Raw genomic sequence first — 21,982 nt, forward strand, 5'->3', positions numbered from 1 at the left:
TGCAGACCAGGCTGTTCTCAACCTCACAAAGGTCCGCCTGCCTCTGCCTCCCGAATGCTGGGATTAAAGGTATGTGCCACCACTGCCCGTTTTTTGAGACAGGGTTTCATGGTATCACAAGCTGGTCCTGAACTCCTGACCCATCTGCCTCCAACTTCCAACTCCTGCTGATCTTACAGGCACAAACCTGCCCATCCAATCTGGAACATGGAAAAGTAATAAGACTTGCCTGTGGGCTGCCACTAACCAATATCCCTCTAATGTATGGGGTTTAGTAAAGTATGCACCAGCCATCGTAATGACAGCTAGGCCAGGGAAAATATCTATGCTGTCCCAGCCCCCTCAACATGGGAAAAAGGGGTGCTTGACTTCAGCCTCCCTTCCCTAGGAGACCCCCTTCGTGGGAATCAGGGCACTGGCTCAGGATGTTGACTGAGGCAGTCTTCCCTCTAAACATCTGTCAATGTCTTTCTAGGTCTGTGTATCCAACAGGGCAGCTTCCAGCCCTGTGTGACGATTTGAATGTCAACTAATTAACAAGAAAAAATTGAGTTCCGTGGTTGCACTAGCTACATTTCAAGTGATTAATTGCCATGCTAGGCTGGCGGCTGTCACCGAAGAGCCTTCAGGATCTGTTTATTGCTTGCTAGTGACCCTGGCCCCATGCCATCCTTTTCAAACTACCAATGGTTTCTCCCTCCCCCACTTTGACATCATCTCATTATATAGTCATAGCTGTCCTGGATCTAACTATGTAGTCTAGACTGGCCTTGAACTCACAGAGATCTGATTGCTTCTGCCTCCTGAGTGCTGGGATCAAAAGCATGCATCACTTACCCAGCTACCAGTGGCTTCTTGTGCCACGTCTTCCCTGATCTGCAGTCCTTCAATAAAACCACTGGCCACCTGGCTGCTGGATGGCTCTTAAAACAATAACCTAGTTCAGCTGCAACACTCAGGGGCTCCCTAGCCCTCTACTGCCTGACACACCAGTTTACTATGCAGTACAGGCTGACCTAGAACTTGGGATGGTTCTCCTGCATCGGTTTCCCTTGTCCTGAGATTATGGGTGTGTACCACCCAAACAGCTTTTTGTTTTGTTTGTAAACATCCAGATCATATAATTTCCTTTTTCTCAGTGTCCATCTTCTCCCTACTTTTACCTTCATCTTATAGCATGTGTTTTGTTTTTAAAGATTTATTCTTTTCATTTTTTGTAATTTATTTAACTTTTATTTTATGTGCACTGGTATGGAAATGTCAGATCCCCTGGAACTGGAGTTACAGACAATTGTGAGCTGCCATGTGGGTGCTAGGAATTGAACTTGGGTCCTCTGGAAAAGCAGCCAGTGCTCTTAACCCCTGACCATCTCTCCAGCTGCTATTTATTTTATGTATGTCTTAATTACTATTCTTTTGTGAGGAGACATCATTAAAAAAAGCAACTTTTTTTCCAAGACAGGGTTTCTCTGTGTAGTTTTGGAGCCTGTTCTGGAACTCACTCTGTAGACCAGGCTGACATGAACTCACAGAGATCTGCCTGCCTCTGCCTCTGCTTCTGCAGTGCTGGGATTAAAGAAGTGTGCCACCATCACAGGGTTCTAGGGCAACTTTTGAAAGAAAGCATTTAATTGAGGGCTGGCTTACAGTATCAGAGGCTTAGTTCATTATCACAGTGGGAAGCATGGCATCACGCAGGCAGTCATGGCAATAGAGAAAATAGCTAAGAGGTCACATCTGGTCTGCAAATTGCACATAGGGCCTGTCTAGGGCTTTTGAAACCTCAAAGCCCACTCCCAGTGACACAGCTCTTCCAACAAGGTCACATCACCTAATCCTTTTTTTTTTTTTTTTTTTGTTTTCGAGACAGGGTTTCTCTGTGGCTTTGGAGCCTATCCTGGCACTCGCTCTGTAGACCAGGCCTCGAACTCACAGATTTATACCTGCCTCTGGCTCCCAAGTGCTGGGATTAAAGGTGTGCACCACCAACACCCGGCCACCTAATCCTTTTCAAACAGTTCCACTAACTGGGTACCAAGTATTTAAACATATAGGCTATGGGGGCCATTTCCATTCATACCATCACAATGGTTATGAGTGTTTTGCCTGCTTATAAGCATGTGCATCATGTGTGTTCCTGGGGTGTATATCGAGTCACCTGAACTAGAATTACAGTGGCTGCAAGCTGTCACATGGGTACTAATAAATACCTACACTGGGTCCCCTGCGAAGCAAGTACTCCTCACTGCTGAGCCGTCTCTCCAACCCAGTGTATGATTTTTTGTTTTATTTTTTTATTTTATGTGTACGTATTGTGTTATACCATGCTTTTCTTGAAAGTATGTCTATGCAGCATGTAACATGCAGTGCTCACAGAATCCAGAAGGCATCAGATCCCCCTGGAATTAGAGTTATAGACAATTGTGAGCTGCCATGTGGGTGCTGGGAACTGAACTTGGGTCCTGTACAAGAGTAACAAGTGATCTTAACTCTTGAGCCATCTCTCGAGCCCCTAGTTGTTGTTTTTTTTTTAAGATTTTATTTATTATGTATACAACATTCTGCTTCCATGTATATCTGCACACCAGAAGAGGGCACCAGACCTCCTAACGATGGTTGTGAGCCACCATGTGGTTGCTGGGAATTGAACTCAGGACCTCTGGAAGAGCAGTTGGTGCTCTTAACGTCTGAGCCATCTCTCCAGCCCCGAGCCCCTAGTTTTTAAGTGTTTGTCTATTCATCATTAAGGGTTCTTTACAGGGTCTGGAAAGATGGCTCAGTGGTTAAGAGCACTTGCTGCTCTTTTTTTTGTTTTTTGTTTTGTTTTGGTTTTTCGAGACAGGGCTTCTCTGTGTAGCCCTAGCTGCTCTGGGACTAGCTCTGTAGACCAGGCTGGCCTCAAACTCACAGAGACCCACCTACCTCTGCCTACCCAGTGCTGGGATTAACCACCACTGCCCTTGCTGCTCTTATAGTGGACCTGGGTTCAGTTCCCAGCTCATCACTGCCTATTACTCCAACTCCTGGAGATCCAGAGCATCGTTCTGGATTCTAGAGGTACTTGTACTCACATGCACATACATACCCACATACAAGTACATACACATACATTCTAAACTTTAAAATAAAGAAGAAAGTACTTGCTGCTCTTACAGAGAACCCAAGTTCTGTGCCCGGTACTCACATGGCTCAGTCATCTATAACTCTAGTTCCAGAGAATCTGACCCCTTCTTCTGATCCCTCAGGCACCCGGCACACATGTGCTGCACATACATATACATACATGCAGGTAACACCCATAGACATAAAAATAAATCTTAAAAAATAGATACCACCAGGCGGTGGTGGCGCACGCCTTTAATCCCAGCACTCAGGAGGCAGAGGCAGGAAGATCTCTGTGAGTTGGAGACCAGCATGGTCTAAAGAATGAGTTCCAGAGCTACAGAGAAACCTTGTTTTGAAAAACCAAAAAAAAAAAAAAAAGAGTTCCACCCTGTCTTGAAACACGCACGCACGCGTGCGCTCACTCCCTTAATTACAACCAAATACAATATGAAACGGAAAGTATAAATACAATCAACCTAGTATCTTTGGATCCTATCTCCACAGAAGCAACTTACACTAGAAACATTCAGAAAGACCTGTGTGTGTGTGGTGTGGCGTGTTATGCCTTTAATCCCAGCACCTGGGAGGCAGAAACAGGCAGATGAGTTAGTTCTAGGCCAGCCTGGTCTACAGAGCAAGTTTCAGGACAGCTAGGAATGGTACAGAGAGAAACCTTGTCTCCAAAATGAGAGAGAGAGAGAGAGAGAGAGAGAGAGAGAGAGAGAGAGAGAGAGAGAGAGAGGGAGGGAGGGAGGAGGAAGAAGAAAAATATTCTGAAAGAAACACTATCTGTACTGAACAAATACAGACTTATCATGCAGCAACTCTTTTTAGGTGGCACTGGTATTGTATCATCAGTAACCCAGGGGTAACTGAACGGGATATGTGAAAATGTGCCATTCCGAAGTAGTTTTCTATAAGGATTTTGAATTTGAGTCTCTACTGATTTTACTCTCAATGGGGGCATGGATGGGGATCTTGGAACCCATCCTTTGTGAGCACTGAGTGATGACTGTACTCAGATTTTATACACAGGGGGGGCTCAGTTTCTTGCTTAAAGCCACTGAGTCAGGAGCCAACCCCAAACTTTTATTTTGTATTGTGTAAAGATAGGCTCTGGGCTTCTAAGATGTAGATGGGGTTAGGGTGGTGTGCATATTTCTGATATAACAAAAACACTCATTATATTCCAAAAATTTGTCTATAGAGAGAGTTCCACCAACAGTTACAAAATGAGGTCCAGGTATTGTGGCTTTCTCTGCATGCCAGCTCCTCTGATAGCCCTCCCTGCTCTTAGCATGTCTTCCTAGTGTATCCCTTTTGGCTTTTTTCAGACAGCTTCCTCAGACACAGACCTGTTCGTTGTCTCGCCTGTAGGCAGGGCACACTGTGAGGGCAGAGACTGACCACCTCTCTCCTTGTGAATTCATGGCCCCCAGAGACATGCAGGAAATACTAGCCAACTATTGGCTTGTGGCAGCTCAAGTGGTCACAGAGATGAAGGCTGAGATGTGCTGAGCTGAGCAACTACAACCCAACTATTACATTAAAGGGAGCCATCTGGGTAGAAGTAAGGGGTAGAGTCAGGTTGCTGTGTGTTGGAGGAAGAGGAACCACAGTGGGTTTAGAGTGTTCACACACACTGCCATCGTTCCCTCTTCCAGAAGGTTCTGTTAACAGGTTGCAGCTAGTAGATTCCCTCCCTCCCTCCCTCTCCCTCTCCTCCTCTCTCTCTCTCTCTCTCTCTCTCTCTCTCTGTGTGTGTGTGTGTGATTATCTTTGGATCTATACAGAAATGTCATCTCCAGGAAACCTTTCTCAACCACCCCACCCTGAAGCAATGGCCTCTTGGTGTCCATCTGTCCCATAACAAAGATTTCTTTGCTTTATGATACATCTTACTCCGGTTGTGGTGGCGCACGCCGATAGGATTTGCTGAAGGAGGCAGAGGCAGGAGGATCTCTGTGAGTTCGAGGCCAGCCTGGTCTCCAGAGCGAGTGCCAGGACAGGCTCGAAAGCTATACAGAGAAACCCTGTCTTGAAAAACCAAACCAAAAAACAAAACCAAAGATACTTCTTACTACCTGATGTCACATTACTTTTATGACTGTGTCTCCTCCCCAAGTAGGGGGTCACTGAAAGCCTTGGAAGCAAGGTGAGGGCAATAAAAACTGTCGGGGAAAGGGAGCTAGTTAAACCCAGGGCTGTGCCCACAGCGCCCTTTGGTGGTGTTTGCAGATCACTTCCTGATCTACACTACTCCAAGCAGCACCCAGGAAGTAAGCTAGCCAGGAAAGTTCTTGTTAAGAGCCCAGGTGGCTGAGGGGAGCACCCCTGTCAAGGTCACAGTTGGGCGGTGCCAGACATCTTAGTCCCCACTGCCAAGGTCAGCTGCCTGCCCAGCCACTCTAAAAGCACCCATTGTCCCCACAAAGGCTTTTTTTTAAACTTAATTTGGGGGGCTGGAGAGATAGCCCAATGGTTAAGCACACCAGCTGCTCTTGCAGCAGATCCAGGTTCAATTCCCAGCACCTACATGGCAGCTCTTAACTGTCTAACTCCAGTTTTAGGGGATCTGACTTTTGCAGACATACATGCAGGCAAAACATGAATGCACATGAAATAAAAATAAATTATTAAAAAAAGAAACCCTTAATTTTGTGAAAAACGTGTACATCAGTGAATGGGTCTATGCACTTAAGAATATGGGTGCCCATGGAGTCCAGAAGGGGGTGTCAGACCTCCTAAAGCTGGACTTCGAGGCAGTTATGAGCCGCCTGACATGGGCACTAGCTACCTACCTTTTCCAGTCAGAGAAACCAAAATACAGACAGGTGGAACGACTTATGCCACACAGCTAATCATAATCTGTCAGTGATAAACGGTATTCAGGTACTCTTTGTTCAGCCCACCTCAGAAGGCAGGGCAAGAGCTTCATTCTGTTCATCTGGGATGGCTAAACTTGACACATCTGGAAATTGGGAACTTCAGTTGACAATTGCATCCATCAGATTAGCCTGTGAGCATGTCCATCCTGCATTATCTTTTTGTTTGAGACAGGGTTTTTCTGTATTGGTTTAGAGCCTATCCTGGCACTCACTCTGTAGACCAGGCTGGCCTTGAACTCACAAAGATCTGTCTGCCTCTGCCTCCTGAGTGCTGGGATTAAAGGTGTGTGCCACCAACGCCCGGCTAGGTGCATTATCTTGATTGCCCATTGGTAGAGAAGGGCTAAACCCACAGTGGATGCTGCTACCACAGAGCAGGTATATATAAGAAAGATAGCTGAGCAAACCAGTAAATAGCATTTCTCCATTGTGTCTGCTTTGGTTCCTGCCTCCAGATTTTGTCCTGATTTTCTATATTGGCTTCCTTCAATGATAGACCATAGCCTGTACATAAAAGAATCACCTTCTGTCTCCAAATAAGAACAACACCCCAGCAAGTTTGACAGGGAAAATGGTGGCATAAAGAGCTGTCTCAAGGAAAAAGGGGGCCTTTTGTGGGGGGTGGTATGGGGGGCTATCTTAGATCCTATTTCCTCAGGCATGATTCTGCCTGGCTTGACTTCTTAGGGTTCAGTGTGGGCCTTTCATAAACACAAATAATTTGAGCTGGGCAGTGGGTGGTGGCGCACACCTTTAATCCCAGGATTTGGGACGCAGAGGCAGGAGGATCTCTGAGTTCAAGGCCATCCTGGGCTACAGAGTGAGTTCCAGGACAGCCAGGGCTACACAGAGAAACCCTGTCCTGAAAAACACACAAGAAAAAACAAGAAACACACAAAGAAGACAAGGAGTTTAGACACTGCTGCCCCATTATCCCTGGAGGCTGGGCGCTGGGCACTCTGTCTGGACTGAATGTTACGACTTGGACACAGTCTGGAGCCTAGTGCCTTCCATCTTAAGTCTTAATTCCCTTATCTCTGACAGGGGTGACCAGCTCTGCCCTGATTTGGGAAACAAAAGTACTTTAGTGCTGGGCAGAGGTGTGACCACTGCTATTGTGGTTACCGCTAAAACAGAAACTTCCACGGTAGGTTAACGACCTATGCAATTCCAACCCCTGAATCTCTGAATCCCTTAAAGGGGCCTCCCCTCCACTACATTGGTCTGTTACTCTATTTTGCCCATGAAGATGCCAAGTCACCTGCCCATAATCTCCTTAAGCATGCCCTTGATTCTAATGAGGGACAGGGCTTGTTGGCCAGAGCTCCTCTGAAGTCCTGCCCATTTTTCTTCAGCTACCAGTTTGTGAGGCAGGTGGGTGGAGATGAGGCCGTCACTCTGTGGAGTGGGGCTTTCCCTTGGCAATATTCCTTTTCCACCACAGGGTTCCTGAGTCCTAGAGCTGTGTTGAAGAGTGGCTTGTCATCTGGATACAGTGCTCCCCAAATCTGCTGGAGGTGACCCATCTTGACCAAAGTGTCAGTCAGAGAAGGGGTGTTGGAGGCATGAGAAGGGGAAACTGCTGAAGGAGGAACCCACTTTTACTAGCTTTGCTAGGGCCCCTCTGCCCCCCCTCCCCTCCCCAGGGACAGGAAGAGACAGGGAAGTCCCTCCTGACATACGATCATGGTACCTGACTTGGCTTGCTCTAGGCCTGAAGTGGTCCCAGCTCCAGGGCCATAATGCCCTTCTTGTCCTGACTCCTCATCTTAGCAGCTGCTTCCCCCCAATTTCCTATTCTCTCTCTCACACACACCCATGCCTCTGTGCCTCTCTAAGACTAGATGAGACTTTCTGGGTGGTGTCTAAACACCCCCTCCTGCCACCATGACACCACCGTCTGTCTGCCGAGGAACCTTCTGGCCTCACCACAGCTTCCTGTCGGAAGATGTCAGGGCTCAGGGCGGGCTGCTAGAGCTGTGGGTGCTAGGGCCCCACCCCCTCTACCTCTTGAGCACTCGGTGCTGTGTAGAGGGCTGAGGTGTATCTGCTTCCGCAGGATGGAAGCAAGTAGCCAGACAGGCCTTACATGTGGGCCCCCTGGGCATAGACGTAGCACTGCCCATGGCTGTCAATCCATTTTGGGTTTGGTAAAAACTGAACTTTCTGGGGTTATTCCTGTCCCATAACTCTGATCATGGCCGACTGGGAAGGCAGGCCCCTCCCCCCAGTTCTAGAGCTTTCTAAGGCATTTACTAAACTTGTTTCTAACTCAGTCATTGCCCTCAACCCCTCAGTCTCCACTTTTCTTCAGTCTAGACAGTCACCGGCATCATTTTTTCCACATTATCCCAAGACCCAGCCACAGGTAGAGCTGACTCATCTCTCTGATAATGAATTCATTTACTCCGCAGTCACTAGAGCCTCCTTCTGACAAACACCATGCACACACATGACCCAGCCTCATAAGTATACTGCTCACCGGCCAGGGAATTCCTTCCAACCATTAGGACTTCCCAGTCACTCTCGAGTGACAGATGACAAGCCACTCTTCTACACACTTCTAGGACTTAGGAATCCTGTCTTGGAAAAGGAACAGTGAGTGGACACTCCTTGAGAGGGCATCTAGATTCTCCACTCCCTACACAGGAGCTGGGGCCAGAGCCGTGTGTGGTAGTACATATAGCTCAGGCCATAGGCAGGAGGATGGAGACCTGGAGGCCACATGGGCTACTTAGCACGTCTGAGGCCAGCCAGAGAAACAGAGATCCTGTCTCGAACAGACAGACAAACTCAGATTGGGGACTGGGGAACGAAGTTCAGTGGTACTTTAGTATGCACAAAACAAGTCTAAAGAACCTAATGGGAAGCCGGGCGTTGGTGGCACACGCCTTTAATCCCAGCCCTCAGGAGGCAGAGGCAGGCGGATCTCTGTGAGTTCGAGGCCAACCTGGTCTCCAGAGCGAGTGCTAGGATAGGCTCCAGAGCTACACAGAGAAACCCTGTCTCAAAAAACAAAAACAAAAAACAAAAAAACAAAAACCATATGTGCTGAGCTGCCCAAGAGCCAGCCCCTGTGCCGAACACTGTGTAGATGAATTTATTCTTTGACTATTTTATCTCTGATGAAATATGAGGAAAATGAGGTTCAGATGCTCCCAATGTCACAACAAAGTGGAATCAAGCCAGGTCTTGGTCTAACTCCAAGTAGGTAGCATAACATTAAAGACAAGACCACACTATCATCACAACCTGCCGATGACAGACCCTGGGAACCCTCCATCCCTCCACAGCCTCTTGGAACAAACTCGTCCTTTTACCAGCGGAAGTATTCTGAACCCTCACGATACTCTCGCCTGACATGTCCTTCAGGCATCTCCCCTTTTCCAGAAAATGTCCAAAATGATCTCCTCTCTGGTCGAATGGGGAAACTGTCCTGAACAGGGAACTTTGGGATGTGATAGGAAAGACTGATGGGATGTGATAGGCAAGACTGATGGCAGAGGGAGGAAAAAACAGACTTCCTGGTCTCTCCTGGAGTGTGGGGAGGTGTGCAATACTTGTGCTCAGGCAGTACTTCCCCCAAAGTGTGGTCAATGGTCCTGCCCCTCCCTGGCTCCTGGAGCAGAGGCATGTGAAAGTAAGTTTTCCGGACTTTTACTGCTCTCAGGGACACACCTCAGAATTCCTTTCTCTCACACCTGGGGTTGGAGGAGAGGGTGGGCGGGAGCCTCAGTGGGCCACTCAGAAGGGTCAGGAGTCTCTCCAGTAGAACCTGCCCACTACAGGAATGAGGTAGAGGTCTGGGTGGGATAGCCTTTTCTTCATCTTCTCCAGGGGGTGGTGGGGTGGGGAGAATGCCTGGATTTGGGCTCCATTTAAGATCAGAGACTTTACCTCACACACAGGGATGGACTAGCAGGGAAGGGGCACTCAGTGACGTGGTTCCAATCCAGTCACTAGACACTGAGTCACCAAGCTGGGTGAGGCTCCACCTGGTCCAACCTTTGCCCTAAAAATGCTCCTGACACCCCAAAGAGAATCCCAGTGTTTGTGTGTGGACTATGAGCAGAATCGGGTCCTCCCCCACCTTGAGGGACTGGCACGTAGTAGATAGAGCCCTGTTTGATCCATTTCCTAGACTTTAGGTTCTTTTCTAAAGTTGTCTGTTTCTTCCCAGAAAAACCAAGAAAACACAGATTGGACTATAGCCCAGGATCCCTGAAGTCAGGGACACAGGAGGTCCACTCACAGGACCTTGGGGGCTCAATGCAGAAATGACAGCCATAGAATCCTGGAGTCACACAGCTGTGATCTAGAGCTTGCTAACCTAAAACTATAATAGGGCTCAGCACAGGCCATTGGAACCCAAACCCCTGGGGACTCAAATCAAAGACCACAGTAAGTAAGGAATTCTGCAACCTTGGGAGGTAGAAGTACAGCCCACATTTTCTAGAACCACAGGAGAGGAACAAGGCTGGAGAAGAGAACATAGCACATGGTGGGAGGTGGTGGTAGCTCAGAATTCACCTCAATCTATTACCACCATTTAAAGCTGAGATGGCAGAGGTCTTTTGGCTTACAGGGCCTCCCAGCTAGCCAGCACCTTGCAGAGACCTTCTGGCATGTTAGGGTGTCAGGAAGGGAATGCCCCCAACAAGGCAGGGGGAAACCCTTGGGGATGACCACGGGGACCTTTGGGCTCCGGTGCACTCACCAGCCGTGTCATAGAGGTTCAGGGTCACCTCCTTGTTGCCCACTGTCACACTAGCCGTGTACTTCTCAAACACCGATGGGGCATAGTGCTGTGAGAGAGGGGGTCGGATCGATCTTTTAGGAGGCCCAGAGTCCAGACAGATCCCTCCCCCACAACTGTCTAACACCCTCACTCCATCCAGCTCAGACCTGGCAAACCACTGAGCTCTGGGATTCTCGCAAGGCTGCCTGAAGGAGACACCCAGGATTGCACGGTCCAGACTTTGGGCCTGGGTCCAGGCTGGAGGACATCCCTCGTTCCTTGAGGTCCCAAGCCCATCCTCACCCCTCCTGCCACCTACCGGGCCTCACCTCGGGAAAGGAGCCTTGGCAGTACACCATGAGCAGCGATGTCTTGCCGCAGCCGCCGTCACCCACGATCACTATCTTCAGCTCCTTCCTTGCCGAGCTGGGGGCGGCGGCTGGGGCCGGAGCACCCGGGGCGTCCATAGCCCAGAGCCCGCAGCGCTGGATGCTGAGCTCTGGCTAGAGCCCAGTTGAGCGACAGGGTGGGGGCGGGGCTTCAGGGCGGGGCCACGAGGCTCCGCCCTCGGGCAGCTGGCACCACCTCTGCCAGGCAGCCTCCGGGGTTCAACCTCCCTGCCTCAATTACCTTATGCCATGGTCCCGGCCCTGGGTGTTTGTGTCTCAGTCCCCGGGGAAATGAAAAAAACTGAAGAACCGGATGCAGAACCGCAAGCGCAGCGCATCCCCATCACCATGCTTTCCTGCACACCCCTAGCTCGCCGGATTTGTGGTTTCTGCCTCTTCACACCGACAGCCCTTTATTGTCAGGCTCCGCCTCCTGGCGAGGACCCTTTGATTGGCCGGCTCCACCCCCATAGCGATTCCTTGATTGGCCGGCTGCACCCGGCACCCGGGTTCGCATCCAGCCGTTGCAGCTAGTTGGCCAGCTGGGCCTAAAACAGGGTTGTAGCTACAGTCGTTCCCGAGAAGACGCCAGAACGTGGATCGTGTATCCACATAGTCTGAGACTGGCCCTCGTCAGTGTGTGACCATAGGAATTCCGCTCCCCTCCCCACTCGTTCTGTTGACCCACACCGTGGAGCCCCCTGCGGGGAGGGGGGGCGCCTTCTGCACTGGCTTCAGGTGAACAGCCTGTTTCCAGAGTTGACTCAAAATACGTAGGCAGTATTGAGCAAGGCTCAGAGGGGTGAACCCAAGCATGACACTGTCGCGACTGTGACAGGTTGTCGAGCATGTGGCCCTTCCGTAAGCTTCGGAAACTGATAATCCCCATCTCCACCAAGAAGTGTTCTGGTGTCCTCTGACTCCATGTCTTTCATCCCAGGAATTCCACTCCCATCACCATCCAAATAGCTCTTGGTTGAGAGCTTAAACAAACAAGTACTAGCGATATAGTTGGCTGATGTCATGTGAGCCATCCTTTTCCTGTTACTGAGCTGAGGGTCCCTGCAGCCTGCCAGAGATAGGCGGACCCGGGGGCATGATGATACCCTACAAGTTCTCGGCAAACAACCAGGAAATTTCACTTTGTGGAGCAAACCACCAACCCGGGAGGTTCCATAAATGCCAGGTCGTTTCTTGTTTCCCCGCCCCTCCCCTTTCCTCCAGGTGGCGCAAGGCAAAGCCGTACCACCAGAGGGCAGCAGCGACCGCCCATGGAAACTCAAAAGACAACAGGGACTGAGGGAGTAGAAACCTGGACCAACCTCCAGTTTGGGGGCAGAAACCCCTTCTTGTCGCTGGATCAAGGGCCCCTTAGACAAATGTTCAGCAACTCGTTCATTCCTTTTTTGCGATTTGTTTATTGAGAAGCAACCGTATTCCTGCCTGTTAGGAGCTGCATGGAGGAAGCTGTGTGGTGGAGCTCCCAGCACCAGTGTGATCAATTTTGGGTTACAGCCAAGGGACCAGGGAAGCTGGTTTGTTGTATTGGGTACAGTTGGGCAGAGGGAGAGCCAATGGAAGCTAGAAGGGGTGCCCAATTTGGGCAAATGTACCGCAGCTGGAAAACCCTCTTCAGGTTTTCAGTAGTGAGGAGACAGGACCAAGTGGTTGTCAAGGTTACGGGCTAGGGCCCGACTGCTGGTTGAAGGGGGAGAAGGGCTACAAAGAGACCCAACAGACATGAGTCCTGTCAAAACCAGGCAAGGGAGGAAGGGCTGGGTCTATACCTTAGTGGCCCTTTGAGAATGGCAAAAAAAAAAAAAAAAAAAAAAGGAGGGACAGCATGCCAGAGGCCAAGACTGCCCAGAGAACGAAGAGCAGGCTACTCCAGAGTGGAGTAAAAACAGCACAAAGAGGGGGAGGTTTAGAGTGAGCGGGGATCCACATACCTTTGCAGGGATTCCAGGGTTCTTCTCTTAGGCTTCTTCAGGCTTTGTCCTGGGCCCCAGAGGCTGGCTGGCTGGCTGGCTGGCTTCTTGTGCCAGGGGAAGATTCACTTAGAAGAAAAAAAATACTTGTTCTACTACATATAGCCAAGAGAGGGCTCCTGACTTTCCACAAATACCCCAGTCCCGTGCCTGCTGCACTCTCCATCCTCGGTGACAGGGTAAGTCTGCAGAAAGCTGCAGGGAAGAAGTGACCAAAAGCTAGTAATAGTGGCTCAGGTGGGTGCAGGCAGCACACTGCTACCGGTTCCAGCCTTCCTGCCCACCCATCCGAGCCTCAGCAGGAGGCTGGCAGAACCCCAGTATTATCAGGCCTGGAGTGTTGGATTTGGACCCAGCTTCTCATGGTGATGGTGGGGCTGGATTTGTGTAGCTAAAAATACCCAGGAATTCAGCCAGCTGCTGTTTAGAGAGCCTCCTCAGAGGTCAGGTCAGGTCAGGCCAGGCTGGCCCAGCTGAGGAGATAAGACACACTCACCCACATAGGGTGGCTTATTCCCTCACCTGCAATATGTTCTGCCCCCACCCCCCATTCTCCAGGAATTCCTGGAAAGAGTGGGAAAGCAAGAGATTCCTTCAGTTGGTCTTACCTCAGGGAGCCAGCCGCAGGATGGTCTCAAGGAAGACAGAGGCCAATAGGGAAAGCAAGCCCAGGAGAGCAGAGGTAGAAGGCCTTCAACCTTGCAGGACAAAGTACAAATTTAGATGGGGGAGGCTAAGGGGCCACTCCCCTTCTCAGAGGCCATAAATCAATTATTTAGCTATCCAAATGCAGATGGTACCAATAGCAGTGAGATAAGGACTCCAGCTAGGGCCTTAACAGATAAAGGGGGGAGGGTGTGAAGCCAGGGTGCCTGGGGTGCTATCTTATCCACCTGGCTAGGCAAGCTCCCTCCAGGTCTCAGCTGCCTAACAGCTCCAGGGAACAAGTGGAGGATGAGCAAGTCATTTCTAGAAGCCAGGAGCAAAGGACGTGTACTTACTTACAGTCCCAGCCTGTCAAGAGAACTATCTTGGACATGGCAAGACCCTCCTCTGTCACACCAAAATGTTAGAAAGAGCCTTCCTGGTTCCCATCCACAGGAACTTGCACAGAACAATCGGAGAACACGATTGGGGCAGGTGATAGTGAGGGGTATTTCTTCCCATCTTGGCTGCCAGCTCTACCCAGAGTGTCTAAAAGGTCATATTCCAAACTGGGGCTCCAGGCCAGGTGGAGGAGACGGAAGGGGCGGAGACGCTGGAATCTGGGCAGTGAAGCTAGTCCAGCCACCTCCCAGCTCAGGCAGTCCTTCCGCTGGCGTGGCCCTCTCTCAGCAGGCCAAAGCAGCCCCGCCCCAAGCAAACTCAGTGAGTGACCAGTGGGCGGGCCCCCCCAGGGCCAGGAACTACTTTGGGACAAACTGCCCCACCCTACCGCCCAGGAGGTGATAAGGGGGTCAAAGAAAAAAACAAAACAAAAAACAAAAAACAAAAAGGAAAAAGTGAAGTGCAGACCGTAATCACAAGTTGGCCCTGTCACTTCTATGGTTCCCTTTCAAGCACCACACCACAGTTTAGCACCTAATTGTTCCCCAAAGTCTGTAGCCCTCCAGGGTACAGCTGACACAGCCCACTTACATCAATCACTTAGGCAGGGCGTTGGTGGCGCACGCCTTTAATCCCAGCAATCGGAGGCAGAGGCAGGCGGATCTCTGTGAGTTCAAAGCCAGCCTGGTCTTCAGAGCGAGCTCCAGGATAGGCTCCAAAGCAATACAGAGAAACCCTGTCTCGAAAAACCAATAAATAAATAAATCACTTAGTCTGGGGCCGGAGGAGATAAAGACCCCCAGAGAAGCAGAAGCAGAGCCCTTACGTAGATCAAGAAAGGCTCACAAGTGTATCGATAGTATGAACCAAATCACCTTAGAAAAGTGCTTTTCCGGGCTCTTCCCACTTGGGGTGAGGAGTTTAGCCCTCCCAACATGGCTGGCCCTCTATACCAGCAGGAGCCACGGGACCATCCTGGTTCCTTGCTACCAGACCCTGGCAGTGATGGAAGCAGACAGCTGGCACCGGAGGGTGCCTAAAATAACCCAGACAGCTGGGCAAGGGGGTGTCAGGGGCCCAGGCTCTGGGCTGAAAATCAAGGTAACCTGGAACCCTGTCCAGACTCAGCCAGTGGTGGCCTCATAACCTTGGGTGGGAAGTTTTTCGTCACTTGGGGCCACTGGTGGGTAACCCTTAAAAATCACGACCCCCACCACAGAGCAGCTCATTGAGCCCGGACAGCCTGGACTAAAAAACCTGCACTGGGAGAAAAACAGCTGGCCCCGTTCCCAAGTAGAGCCAGTTTTCTTTCTCCTTTGCCCGGAGGCTCCAGCACGTGCTTCAGGAAGTGGGCTGGTGGGGAGGAGCCCAGGACACAGCCCAGCCCCCACCCCTGCAGCCACTCCCAGCAACAATCCCTATCGTAATGGAGGCCAACTAGTTGTGCCGCCAGAGCAGGAGTGCGGCCCCCTTAATCTCCATTAATCCTCCCGCCAACCTTTTCCAGCGGTTATTATGATCGTTTTATAGGGGAAACACCGATCTAAGGTCACTACCCCACAGCTGCCGGGCTTGAAGCATCCCTGACTAGGAACCAACATGCCTCCAACATCTCCGTGAAGCCTGCCAGGCTCCCCAAGCCACACTTCAGCACTCAACGGTAGGGGTGAGGAACAAGCGGAAAGACAAGCAGCTAGAAGCTCAGGCCAAAACAGAGGAAGCAGCATGATCCGTGGCACCTGTAGCCAAATGGCTTATCAAAGTAACATAACTAGGAACACACTTGGGGGGGGGGGAGAATCAAGGGCCACACCACCTTCAGCTGGAAGCTTCCTGGGCCGCGGGAGGGCAAAGCCAACTGCTACCTATCCAGCGGGGTAATATCCCAGGTGTCACCTGGCAGGGAGAGTCTGGAAAACTGGTAGTGCCTGGGACCTTGTAAGAAGTACAAATTCTTAAAATGCAACTTCGAATGAGAAACTCAAGAGACAGCACGGTCAGCCTTAATGAGTTTCCTTCTTCTGATGCCTGGGCTGCCTAATTTTTGCAGACAGGACGACCTGCAAGGTCACCTCAGGTGAAGGGCCAGCCTCCTTTCACGTCCGGCTTTATAAAGATTCTAGAAGCCAGTGTATCGACAACCTGGCCTTGTTGGGAGCCAGGAGGGCACTGTGAGAATCCAGGAAAAAGGGGGGTGTCAAGGAAACCTTTTCTCTGGGAAAATTGCCTAAGATATCAGGTCTTGGTTCTTTGTCTACCCAGCAAGGCAGACATCGGAGGGTGGCTCATTTGGTTACCGTAATGGGGCTCAGGAGGAATGGCTTAAGCACCACCGGCAAAGCCTGGCAGCAGTCAAGGCCTTCAAGAAGCAATCAGGGCCCTCCCACCCACCATAAAACACACCACTGGGAAGTACTTCGTAGTCCTGCTCTAGTAAGCTGCTAAATTCGGCAGAGAAACGCCCGCCCTAAACGCCTGACAACAGAGGTTGACAGGCGGGGCTGGATGGACCCAGCAGGCCGCCCATTTCACACACACAACCGCCACATCAGCGTGGGGGAGGGGCTGCAGAACCAGCCCAGCGAGTTTGGGGATCCCAACCCGCCCTTCTAAGGCCGCAGGCCAAAACCCCCTGATACAGTTCTCTCAACTTGGGGAAAGGGCTCTTACCTACCTTAGTGGGAAAGCTGTCAGCCAAATTAGGCCTGTTCCAGATGTCCAGAGGAAGCAAGGACTGTCTACTGTGGGGATAACCCAGACATTGTTCCGGTCTCCGGCCAAGACCTGTGAATTCGGACGATCTGTTAGGGGCAGTCCCACAGTTTGTAGGTCAGAGAATGGATTGGCCAAATGCAAACCAACAGGGTCTACTAGATAGAAAGGAAGCCTCAGAAATGCTGCCCCCCTTTCCCAGCTGACAAGGCCGCCCTCACTCTGGAATGGATGGGGGTGGGGTGGGGGTGGCTGAGTCACTAAGGTTCAGCCAGGGCGACAAGCAGCAGGAGACGACTCATCTGCATTTCCAAAGGCCCGCCCTGTCCGCATCCCCTCCCCCAAGAAGGCCGAGATCTGAGGCTTTACCCTCGGGCACTATCAAGGGGGGGTATCCCAAGAGGGAGGCCCCAATCCGCTTTCCCAGGGCCCAACCGCCCCCCTTCAACACACACCTCCAACCCGCAGGGCTGGGTTGGAGGCTGTGCCCCTGGTGTCCAAGTGAAGGGACTCAGGCACTGCGAGGGCCTCTAACTCAAAGTGGGGACAAAAGGGGAGACCCGCCCCTACGGCTCGGCTATCAAAGGACGACTGGGGGAGGCAGGGGTGGGTCTCCTGAAGCCGAGTGGGCAGTAAAGGGAGGCTTGGGGAGCCTTTTAGCCCTTGGCTACTTGGCTCCCGTTCCCAGGCACAACAGCAGACACTGGAGTCAGGGCGAGGCCTCGTGCCCGCCTGGGCCTTGGAGTCCGGGGCTGCAGCGGAGATCAGGGTCTTCAACCCTCCTCCAGCGACTCGCCCTGCCCTGCCCTGCCGGGCCCCGGCTCCACTCGCGGCCGCCACTGCGGGAGCCGCTCGCCGCGCCCGAGGCGGGGTGGGGGTGGGGGGGAGCGGGTGGTGGGGAGGATGAGTGCGGGAACCGTGATGCGCGACGCCCCCGAGGCCTAAGGCCCCCAGAGACCCATCACCAGGATTCCGGGTGCCGAGCCATGCAGGCTCTTAGGACCCGGGGTTTCCTCCCAGCTCCCAGCGACACCCCAGCAAAGCAGGATGGCGGAAGGAAGGAAGGAGAACCGGCCGCCATTAGCCACCGCAGTATTGAACGGCCGGGCGGCCCCAGCCTTGGCCCCAACCCGGCCCAGCCCGCGGCTCGGCTCACAACCTGAAAATAAAACTCATGTTTGAGAGGGAGGAGCGAGCGCGGCCGGGAGGACAGGCAGCGCCGGGCTGCAGGCTGAAGAGATGCTGCGTCATGGTGCCAACATGGACGCCGGCCTTTTGTCCTTTTTCTCTTTGGAAGAGCAGGCGAGCCCCGGAGCCCGAAAAGTTGATTTAAGGGTGCAGAAACACCATAATCAAACGGGAGCGAGACCTTAGGATGGGTGGGAACGTTTCCTCGCCTTTCCAGCCCCTCCATCTTCAAAGCACTTCGATTTCTTCTCTGTCACCAAGGTTCAGATCTGAGGCGAGCCAAAGGGACTAGCGCAAGGCAGCTCCATGGATGCCCCAGGGTACTGGGGAGATGCTCTCTTCGCCTTTGGGGCAGAAGAGGTAATGGGGTCTGGAGAGTCTTTGTCCCCTCACCCGCCCACTGTCATCGGTTGCCAAACTCAAGCTCCAGAAACCTCAGCTCCCATCATCTGCAGCCCATGGCCTGCTCAATCAAGACTTCCTCGAAGGGGGCAAAAGGCACTTAAATTTTTTTTATTATTATTTTAGTTTTTTTTTACTTACCCGCTCAGCCCGGTGCTATGGAGTCTAGAAGAAAAAGCTGGGTGGTGTTTTTGGAGTTGTTATTATAAAAATAACAGTTTTTTTGTTGTTGTTTTGGTTGTTTAGTTGGGGAAAAAAATCTGGGGTTATGTTCTTTTGTTACCTTTTTGTAAGTTACACTCATGGTATTTCTGCTCCTTCCACGACTGCAAACTTTCCAGGGTTGGGCCGGCAAAAGGCGGCTTCGCTGTGGACTGTTTACTGCTCTGGATTTAGCAATGGTGTGATCGTCATTAAGAAACAAAAGGCGAAAACACGGTCAAATCAAACAAAAGGCAAAATAGTTCACCAGCCATCCCCACCATAAGAAACACCACCGAGTTAACGTAGGTGTTTGGCTCGAACCAGCTAGGACTTGTTTTCCAGTTTTAATCTAGTTTTCAGTGACGGCTTTTAGTCTTTGTAAAGAAAGTCTTCCTTTCTCTCACCCCCCCACCACCACCCAAGTCGAGAAAAACAGCTGTTTTTCTTCAAAATAGATCGATTTTCAAAGAAAGTGTACGAGTTACTGGGAAGAAATCTGAGCAGCATCTATTGCTGTAAACATTTCTCAAAAAGCTTGAACTAAAAACCGTAGCTTTATAAAAGCAAACGTCTAAAAGCATTTTAACTGACTTACATCAGACCGAGACAAAGACATACATGCAGATGAAGGTTCCGAAAATTCAGGACATCTCAGGCGACAGTAACATGAAAACTGCAGTGCAGTAAGGACAGAATGGACTGGGTACTTACAATGTAAAAGGATTTTAGAAAATTTAACAGTAACAACAGCTCACAATTTTGTTGTTGGCTGCCATTTCGCTATTCTTACAACCATACATTTAAAACATTACCTTGTTAAAAAAGAGTAGTTAATAAGATGGCCAGATTAAGTGTTTAATAGAGGAAACTATATTTAAAAATTTATTGTTCAGTCAAGAGAATACAGATTAAGACAGCTCCAAGCTCTCCCCGCACCCACCCAAGAAAAAAAGAGGAAAAAAATTAAATATGTCATTTACTTAGGTTTTTTTGAATTCAAAACTGTTAACTGCTGACATTAATAGTGTACTATGACCTAGTTATACAAGACAAAGATGGATTCCAAGTCATAAGGAAAAATCCAGATCTTTTTAAAAGGTCTTCTTCATTCTTCCAAGTGTGAGTCCTTTGGCAAATGTTAAACACATTCAGGCGTCCTGAACTGGATGGTGGAGTCAAAGGAAAAGCATTCCCCATTTGCAACAAAGGAAAAACCCACTTGGCCATTTAATTCCATTGCAGAAAAATGGCTCCCCTCATCTGTTGGCCTCTCCTTGGAGTCTGATGAAGGATGTTTTGAGATCAGCGTCTAATAACTCAAGCCCTATAGAAGCCGCGTGCTGATTGGCTGCCGCGCCCTGCCGCCCTGCTCCAGCCAATTACCTACCCACGGCCAAATTACAAACCCCGAAAAGAGCCCCAATATGAAATACACCACCACGAAGCCCCAAAGAGGCGGCTGCTTCGCCTCGGCAGCCCGAGAAGAGAGGCCGAGGGGTCTGCAAACATATCCACGCGAAGCCGGGGAAGCTTCTGAGTTGAACTCACAAAATGGAAGCCGAGCGCTGATTGGCCGCCGCCACTCCCGGACCTTTAATAAAGAAAGGGGAAGGAAAATGATAAATGCAAAAAAGGGGACTCTCTGTCGCTGGTGGCTGGAGGAAGGAGGGAGGAAGAAGCATGTGTTCAGGACAATTACTGGGCGCTCCCCTCCAAAAATAAAAACAGAAAGAAAAAAAAAAAGAGCTATCTTCCATGTCCAGGCGAGGGCTGTATCCTCCCAAGAATGTGAAGGCTAACGTGGTTCCAAATCTTGGTTTCTCCTCCCCAGTACAGCTCCAGGGAGGGAGGGGGTGTGCGGGCCGAAGAGGAAGCGGGATCGGAGATACCTCGATTGCAACTCGTTTGGGGTCGACGTCTGCCGGCCCCAGGCTCCTAGTATTCAAACACACAATCGCCCCCTCCAAACCCAGCCCTTTCGCCGAGTCTCCACGCGCCCACCTCCGGTCTGGGCAGTTTGGAAACAGTTTGGGAGGCCCCGGGGGCGCACGCCGTGGAGCGCCCCGAAGCTGGAAGGGTAGCCCCAGCCGCGGGAGGTAGAAGGCCGAGGAGACCCCTTCTCCCCCGCCAGCCAAGCCCCCACCTCAGTCCCAGCAGAATAAATAAATTAAAAGGCCTTCCCCCCGGGGAGGGGGGGAGGCAGTGTGGGAGCGCGCGAGTGAGGGGTGGGGGGCCGCTGGGGCCCGGGGCTTTGGCGGCGCAGCTGCCGCCGCCGGGAGAGTGCCTGGGGAAGCGGCGAGGAAGGCGAGGGGAGGAGGAAGAGGAGGAGGAGGAGGAAGAGGAGGAGGGTGAGCGCTCGGGTCGGGCTCCTTAGCGGTGTATTGTGGGATGTGCGGCTACTGGGAGCCGAGCCTCCGCCGCCAGCCGCCTCCCGGGCAGCAGCAGCAGCAGCAGCAGCGGCAGGAAGGGCAGCGACAGTCCGGGGCCCGGCAGCCGCTAAGGCGGCGTCCCCCCCATCCCGGCCCCCGGTCCGGCCGCCCCGGCCTCGGCTCCCGCGGGGGACACCATGTACTGGCTGGCGGCGCAGGGAGGCCGGCGCCCGGCGGGGATGTAAGCGCGGCTGGGGAGGGAGAGAGGCCGCGACTAGAACAGCCGGGTGGCCCGAGCCCCCGGCCCCCGCCCCGACGGGCGACGCCAGGCCTGCCGCGCGCCCCGAGCCCGAGCCGGGCCGAGCGCCACGCCGGGCGGCCGGCGGCACCATGGGCCGGAGCCCGCGTCCTCCGTGCGCCCCCGGACCGCGCCAGCCCGCAGCGGGGGCCCCGGGCAGCCCTTCGCTGCCAGCCGGAGACGGTGGCCGAGCGGGCGGGCGCGTAAATCCTCCCGGAAAGGGTTTATTCTCTCGCTCCATTCTTATTTTTTTTCGGGGGGGGGAGCCAGCGAGACAAGCTTTCGGGGCGCGCTGGTAAGGTGGGAGGGGGTGGGGGCCAGCCGATTAGATTCTTTGGCGAATGTGTAGAAGCGGCGGAGAAGACAACAACTTGCTGGTTTTCAGGTTGGGTTAACGGCATGGAGAACAGTCACCCCCACCACCACCACCAGCAGCCCCCGCCGCAGCCCGGCCCTTCGGGCGAGAGGAGGAACCACCATTGGAGAAGTTACAAGTTGATGATTGACCCAGCTCTGAAAAAGGGGCACCATAAACTGTACCGCTACGATGGGCAGCATTTCAGCCTGGCGGTGAGTAGCCGACGCGCCTTCCCGCCACCCCCACCCATCCCCGGTGGAGCCCCCAGACAGAGGCGAACGGAGAGGGACCCCTCT

At 51.9% G+C, this 21,982-nt stretch overlaps 2 protein-coding genes across 13 annotated transcripts in view; one reads left to right on the forward strand and one right to left on the reverse strand.

Moving 5' to 3' along the window:
- Rhof (ras homolog family member F, filopodia associated) overlaps positions 1-21,754 on the reverse strand; it is a 26,531-nt gene extending 4,777 nt beyond the window's left edge. Inside the window, exons 1-4 of one of the 12 annotated variants that reach the window (XR_004769518.1) lie at positions 19,257-19,391; positions 18,741-18,843; positions 13,717-18,399; positions 12,519-13,176 (exon numbers count right to left, since the gene is read on the reverse strand). Coding sequence is in view for 1 of the 12 variants with exons in the window: in XM_027414008.2 (XP_027269809.1) it covers positions 10,711-10,798; positions 11,061-11,198 (226 nt within the window). In the remaining 11 variants the exon portion in view is untranslated. Of the gene's footprint in view, positions 1-10,710; positions 10,799-11,060; positions 13,177-13,716 lie in introns of those variants that run through there. The other 11 variants (XM_027414008.2, XR_004769509.1, XR_004769516.1 and 8 more) reach the window with 11 other exon arrangements.
- Setd1b (SET domain containing 1B, histone lysine methyltransferase) overlaps positions 21,141-21,982 on the forward strand; it is a 25,457-nt gene continuing 24,615 nt past the window's right edge. The window contains 2 exon segments of the mRNA XM_027414005.2: positions 21,141-21,271; positions 21,714-21,898. Of these exon segments, the coding sequence (XP_027269806.1) occupies positions 21,728-21,898 (171 nt within the window). The 5' untranslated portion in view covers positions 21,141-21,271; positions 21,714-21,727.

This window comes from Cricetulus griseus, chromosome 4 (assembly GCF_003668045.3).
Source record: "Cricetulus griseus strain 17A/GY chromosome 4, alternate assembly CriGri-PICRH-1.0, whole genome shotgun sequence".
Lineage (NCBI taxonomy): Eukaryota > Metazoa > Chordata > Mammalia > Rodentia > Cricetidae > Cricetulus > Cricetulus griseus.